General features: G+C 33.6%; 1 protein-coding gene and 1 pseudogene across 2 annotated transcripts; both read left to right on the top strand.

Moving 5' to 3' along the window:
- Window positions 1-19: 19 nt before the first annotated feature.
- On the top strand, window positions 20-486 carry LOC143565855 (uncharacterized). Its single transcript, XM_077052705.1, has 2 exons — window positions 20-334; window positions 412-486. The coding sequence occupies exons 1-2, from the start codon at window positions 20-22 to the stop codon at window positions 484-486; spliced, it is 390 nt and encodes a 129-aa protein (XP_076908820.1).
- A 1,225-nt stretch (window positions 487-1,711) lies between these two features.
- LOC143565840 (coatomer subunit epsilon-1-like) lies at window positions 1,712-5,147 on the top strand (annotated as a pseudogene). Its single transcript, XR_013141138.1, has 7 exons — window positions 1,712-1,869; window positions 1,938-2,027; window positions 3,479-3,630; window positions 3,754-3,889; window positions 3,970-4,125; window positions 4,364-4,443; window positions 4,949-5,147. The product of XR_013141138.1 is annotated as a coatomer subunit epsilon-1-like (transcript).
- The last annotated feature ends 1,863 nt before the right edge of the window (window positions 5,148-7,010 follow it).

Here is a 7,010-nt window from a genome sequence, read left to right as displayed (position 1 = left end):
TAGTATATGTCCAACGGAAATGGTTAATGAGAATTTAGATGAATCTTTATGCTCACCTGATATTCTTAATGGAATTAAAGCTTTAGGTTTGCCGGACCATAGGTTAGTGTTAAAGATAGGTGTTCCAGTTATGCTTCTTATAAATGTTGACCAAAAAAGTGGCTTGTGTAACGGAACTCGATTAAAGGTGGTTTCATTGGGAAATCGTATTATACAAGTTGAGATTATATCCGGAAGTCACATTGGAGATCGTCATTACATTCCAAGAATTACTTTCGTACCTACAGATAAAAAACTCCACCTTAAGTTACAAAGAAGACAATTTCTGCTTACAGTATGTTTTGTAATGACCATAAACAAAAGTCAAGGACAATCACTATCAAGAGTTTGTTTGTTTTTTAAAAAAACCAGTTTTTACACATGGTCAGTTGTATGTCGCATTATCAAGAGTTACAAGACGAGACGGCCTTAAAGTTGTTATTCTAGATAGTGATGTCAATCTTTCAAATACAACATTAAATGTTGTATACAAAGAAGTATTTAGAAATTTGAAATTGATTTGTAAATATATTTAAATATTTTAAGTCATTTTATATTTTTAGTTTTTTATATATTTATTTTATACTTTAAATTTTAAATTTCTTACACATAATTGATTAATATGTTTGACATTAATTATAAAACTTTATTGAAAACTAAAAAGTATTATCTTTATTATGTTTTAAATTCTTTTACCAACATGGTAACAAAATTTCTATCCAATAAACTATTCACTTTTTTCACCTTTTCACCATTCCTAAAGTTTATATATTTTTACCAACAACATAACATCCAAAAACAAAACAAGCTTTTAATTATTTATATTATTTAATATTCATATCTATACACTAAAGTGTTTTTATACCAAACACCAAATGTAACACGAAAGCTAGATGTGTACAAATATGTTCATTTTATTTAATTGGTTACATAATATTTTTTTTAAGTTTCATACATCATAATAACTAATATGTTTTAAAAATTAATTGATCAACCCGTGTGTCACACGGGTATATAGCCTAGTACACATATATATGTAGAAATAAAATCAAATACATTTTATTTTTAACATGAGAACAGTGAGAACCAATTTGTTGTTATCATTAGATTTATTTTTATAGGTATTTGCTGTTATTTTTTGTTCGTATTTGCTAATTTTCGATCATGAGATATTATAAGTATTTGCTAATTTATGTTTTGTTGTTATTATTAGATTTTTTCTTTTGTTGTTATAAATATTTGCTAGTATATGCTATTATTATTTTGTTCTTGATTTTGATTCTTTTGTTGTAATTTTTAGGTTTTTTTTCTTTGTTATTATAAATCATTGTTTATGTAGATTGGTATTGTTTATTACATTCTTGTTTTTTTATAAATTGATATTATTTTCTACGTTCTCATATTAAAATTAAAATACACATGAACCTTTTTCTCCATATATGCATGCATGTGTGAGAATGAAGAGAGAGGGTCCTCTTCTCGTCCCTACCACGCCACTCCGCATCCATAGCATTGCGGTCTTATCATTAGTCGAAAAAATAAAAATGAAAATAAAAATGACGTCTGTGAAATGAAATGAAATAAATAACAAAAATTTCACAAACTCTTTCCTGAACATCTTTCGTCATCTCTCTCGGATCTGTTACCATCTCCGATCCAGATCCAATTAACCATGGCGACTACGGCACCAGACGTGTTATTCAATCTGCGTAACAACTTCTACTTCAAGCTGCCATCAACACCAGTGACGTACCTAACCTCTCCGAAGATGACGCCGTCGAACGCGATTGCCTCGTCTACAGATCCTACATCGCACTCGGAAGCTATCAGGTACATCATTCCGTTATAATTCATTCGCTCAATTGCTATTGATTTCGTTTCGTTAATTGATTTGATAGCTTGTGATTAACGAAATCGATTCCTCTGCGGCCACGCCTCTTCAAGCCGTGAAACTGCTCGCCTTGTATCTGTTCAGTCCTGATAATAAGGTGAAGTTTCCTTTGATTTATATTATTATTTGTGAAAATCGTACAAACTACTAGCGTAATTATTATTATTATTATTATTAGTTTAAAACTGTAAAGTAATAATAGTTACTCTAGGTATTTGTATGCTTAGTAGGTTAGATTAATTTCGTTTGTACCGGATCTCACTCTAATTAGGTATATCCGTATATATTAGAGCATAGTTAATTGTTAGTCACTACAGTTAGTTTGATACTTGTACATTTCTGTTACGTATTTTACGTACTAACGTGTGCATTGAGGCTTGTACATTTCTGTTTTCAGATTCAGTCTCCTATCTATGCATAGGAATTAGGATAATAGGAGAGCTGTGTATTGTATTTGATATGATTTGCACGCACATTATACGTAGGTACATTATTTCTTACCTGTTAATCTGTTATCAGTATATAACATGAATATAAGCTCAGGATACATAAGTAACATTACCGTGAAACAAAAGGAGTGTCTCTATGGAAATTGCAGTAACTTTCATTTTGAGTTTCGAGTAAGCTTCCAAACTTTGTTGAAAGTTTAGTTGTGGAGTGAGGATTGTGTTACTGTGAACAAATGGAGAATCCATGTGTAGAATGTTACTGAGATAGTGAAATGTACTTTTGTTTCATGGAAATTGCAGCATTTTCTTAGTTGAAAGTTTTATTTTAAAGTTACAATTTGTGATCATCATGACTACTAATCCAACGATTCGAGTCTAGATGTTTCCTTGGTATTACCTTTTTATGTGATGCATGACATTCTATATGACAAATAGTTTTAAGATTTATTTAAATATCTGAGACATGGATAAATATTTGTGTGTAGCAGAGTAACAATTCCAATTATGTTGATGTGTATAACATTTTTGAGGTGCCGCCGATTTTGGTGCAAAAGCGCACCATTCTTACTTGAAAACACAGCCGGGTCTGACTTTTGTGATCAAACCTGTGACTTTTGGAATCATGGTTGGTGTGCATTATGTTACAAACTTAAAACCAGACTGATGAGTTCTGTTCATTTCTTTATATGAATGATATAGTTAAAAAATTTCTTCTAATAAAAATATTGAGTATTCGTTCTTTTGAGCTCAAAATCAGTTTCGTATATTTGAAATGAGAAGCTTAGTTGACCTGATATGGATGCCAATATGTTACTTTGCTTAAGTACTCAAATTGGGATTGTATCACCTGATTTGTTTTGATGTTGTGCTTACTCATGAATTTTTCTGCAGTAATTTAGGCTAGTGTTATTGCTGTGTTGAGTTTTGTGCCCCTCAAATAGTTTTTATCTTTTTATAAACTGCATCATTAATGATATAAAAACATGACAAGATATTGAGTTGGTTGCAAAGTTGAAAGAATCAGATGTTAATGAAGATGAGCAAAAATGGCGTTAGTGGACCAAATGTTTTATTATAATTTGGTTTCTAAATTTTACAGGAAAGCACAATTTCAAGTTTAAAAGAGTATTTGGGTGATGCTGCCATTGGGAACAATCCAATACTAAGGCTTATTGCAGGGACCATATTCATGCATGAGCAAGACTACAATGAAGCTCTTAAACACACAAATGCTGGAGGGACTATGGAACTTTTAAGTCTTACTTTGCCTTTTACTAAAATTATCTATTATAATTTATTTTTTTAAACGCCCTTCATAAATGGTATGTTTTATATAACAAAAACCATAGACCTAATTCATTATGTGCTTTCCAGATATGCCTTGAATGTCCACATATTCCTGAAGATGAACCGATCAGATTATGCTGAGAAGCAATTGAGGGTTATGCAACAGATCGACGAAGATCACACGCTGACTCAGCTTGCAACTGCATGGCTTAATTTAGCTGTGGTGCATATTCTTTTTAGGTCATCTTATGTAATATCTACTATTTATCCTATTATTAATTCTCAAACTGTTTGGTGAATTAGGGTGGTTCAAAGATACAAGAAGCATACCTCATCTTCCAGGACTTCTCTGAGAAGTACCAGATGACTAGTTTAATACTTAATGGGAAAGCTGTATGCTGCATGCACATGGGAAATTTTGATGAAGCGGAATCGTTTTTACTAGAAGCACTAAACAAGGTAAATTTCCAAAGTTTGTTGTTAATGCGTTCAACCTCTTTAAGTCATCTCATTCTACATTTGGATTATTATTGTTCTGGTAATTCGTTATTACTATTTGTAAATTGACGGTGTGTTTTGCGGTCAACCTGGCTGAACATTTCTCCTTTCGACCTGTATTAAAAATGACCTGTCTCAACGAGAACTTGTTTTGATTTGTTAGCTAACCCTGATGTAATTTTTTGATGCACAAATATAGGATGCAAAGGACCGTGAAACACTGGCTAATTTGGTTGTATGCAGTCTTCATCTTGGGAAACCTTCTGCACGGTTTTTAAGGTATGAAAATTGCACATACTTTAATGATATCAGGTTTATGAATGGATTGTTTTGTGACATAAATTTATGACATTCACACCAGAAATGAGGATGGCGGATATATGGATTATATAATAATTTTAAAAAAGGGCTAAATTCTATTGACTTGTCATTCTGATTAGCTATCTAATCAACAAAACTATGATACACAACAAAATCTTGTTATTTGAAATTTAGGTGGCAAATTCAACCCTTTTAGATACAAATGGCTGAATGAGTTGATTTGGGTTTTTTTTTTTTCTAATTTTTAATCGGTCAATGGGTTTTATAGTTGAACTGAAAAGAAAACGGATTGGACGGGTTAAATGGGCTGAAATCATTGTGAAAATATTAGAATGCATAAGACCTTCTAAAGTGTTATTGTTATACACGATGTATTAAGTGTTTTTGTCAAAGTTTGACTGGACCCGACCCGTAAAAGACATCTGTTTAGCTCCTAGCATATTATAACCCGTTTGTTTTGCAGTCAGTTGAAACTGTCCGATCCAGAACACCTGTTGGTCAAACGGGGTTTAACCGCAGAAGAAAATTTTGATAGAGCCATGCAAACAGTTGGTTGATCAATGCAAGTGACTGATGATACTGTTCTTTCCAGCTTTTCAAGTCTTGTTGATCGTTTTTAGTGTTAACGGTATTAAATCTGACACTTTTTATTGAAAGACTTCTGTTTAGCAGATTATGTGTTCAATATATTGTGTTATGCTTTCGACACTGAGTTTTATTCAAATTTTATAATGAGAAAACAGTTAAAAGACTATATAAATATATTATAGATATTCTAGAGTTTTGAGAATGCCACACCAGATATATATGTTAAAATTATATGATTTTTCACTGTGTAATACTGTAATGTTTAAAACTAAATTGAGAAGACTGAATCTTGTTTTGACATATTGAAACAACTAGGTTAAGATCCCGTGTTACACATGGGCGGAAAATATATAAAACTTCACACACATATGCACACATATATATACATGTGTGTGTGTGCGTGCGCGTGTGTTATATACATTTTAATGAATTGTAAACGTCAGATAATCTATTATTATTATTATTAGGAAAATTGGTTTTTATTGGTCCCAACTATTTCATTTTTATCGGCGCTGGTCCCAACTTTCATTTTGGCTAGCAACGGTCCCAACTTTAACATTCGTTTCTTCCACCAGTCTGTGACTAACGGAGTACTAACTCTGTTATGTTTTTGTTGATGTGTCCATCTGAGTTGTCAAAAAAATGTTACGTGGCAGCCACCTCCCCACACCACCGTCCCACCGCCACTCCCGCCACCCCCACCACCACCGCCCAACGCCGCATTGGCATCGCCGTCGACCTCTCTGACGAGTCCGCCTTCGCCTTCAAATGGGCCATCAACCATTACCTCCGTCCCGGCAACGCCGTCCGCCTTCGCCATCATATGGGCCGTCAACCAGTACCTCCGTCATGGCGACGTCGTCATCTTAACCCACGTCAGGCCCACCTCCGTCCTCTACGGCGCTGACTGGGGCTCCGTTGACTTATCAATTGCAGACATTGACACCGACAGCGAAGAGTCAACCTTAAATTTGACAGTTCTAATGTCAAATTGCCTAACGGAAGCTACAAATAATGCAATTAATTCTTAATTCGAGAAAAAACCCAACAGAACAAATTGATTTACGAACACATCTAACTTTTCTGAAGAACTTTGGGGCCTTGGAAATGTGTGGATTTACAAAGTGTGGATGAATTAGGCAATGATTTACCTCCGATTGATCGTAGTCGTTGCATAGCTCTTATTCGATTGAGGGAATGGTTGTTGAAGCTCCGGAGAGTTTGGTTTTAATTTGGTGGATGTGTTGGGATGATATAAGAATGTAATAAGTTAAGTACAAACACATTCTCATATTCGACCTCGTCGGCAAACTTGTCGGAGAGGTCGACTGCCCATTTGACGGCGAAGGCGGACTCGTCGGAGAGGTCGACGGCGATGCTGATGCGGCGTTGGGCGGTTGTGGTTGGGGTGGCGGTGGGACGGTGGTGTTGGGAGGTGGCTGCCACGTAATATTTTTTTGACAACTCAGATGGATACATCAGAAAAAACATAACGGAGTTAGTACTCCGTTAGTCGCGGACTGGTGGAAGAAACCATTGTTAAAGTTGGGACCAACGCCGACAAAAATGAAATAGTTAGCACCAATAAAAACTAATTTTCCTTATTATTATTATTATTATTATTATTATTATTATTATCAGATTATTATTTTAATTAAAAGAGCCCAACATACAAAGACAAATAGAGAAAGATAACAATTTAAAATGTAATTCTAAGTTATGCAATATATTTCTAACTTATACTATGAAACAAAAATGACATATTAGTTAAAGCTTAATCATCTGCTAAAGTCATATGTTGTAAACTATGAAACGTAAACATGTAAATGCTGTAACATAAGCTGTGTGTTACAAAAACTATTTTTATTAAAATAATAAAACATTTAAGTACACAACATAAAAAATGCTAAAAATATGACTATAACAATTTGATATAA

This window comes from Bidens hawaiensis, unplaced genomic scaffold, assembly GCF_021521415.1.
Source record: "Bidens hawaiensis isolate Kalapana, Puna unplaced genomic scaffold, B.hawaiensis_p1.1 tig00022546_1, whole genome shotgun sequence".
Lineage (NCBI taxonomy): Eukaryota > Viridiplantae > Streptophyta > Magnoliopsida > Asterales > Asteraceae > Bidens > Bidens hawaiensis.
The sequence above is the reverse complement of the archived record's forward strand: the minus strand, read 5'-3'. Positions and strand labels throughout refer to the sequence as shown.

Coding starts and splice junctions, on each gene's coding strand:
- LOC143565855 (XM_077052705.1), top strand. CDS start 20: ATGGTTAATGAGAATTTAGATGAATCTTTATGCTCACCTGATATTCTT. Junction 335..411: donor GAAGACAATTTCTGCTTACA/GTATGTTTTGTA, acceptor TAAAAAAACCAG/TTTTTACACATGGTCAGTTG.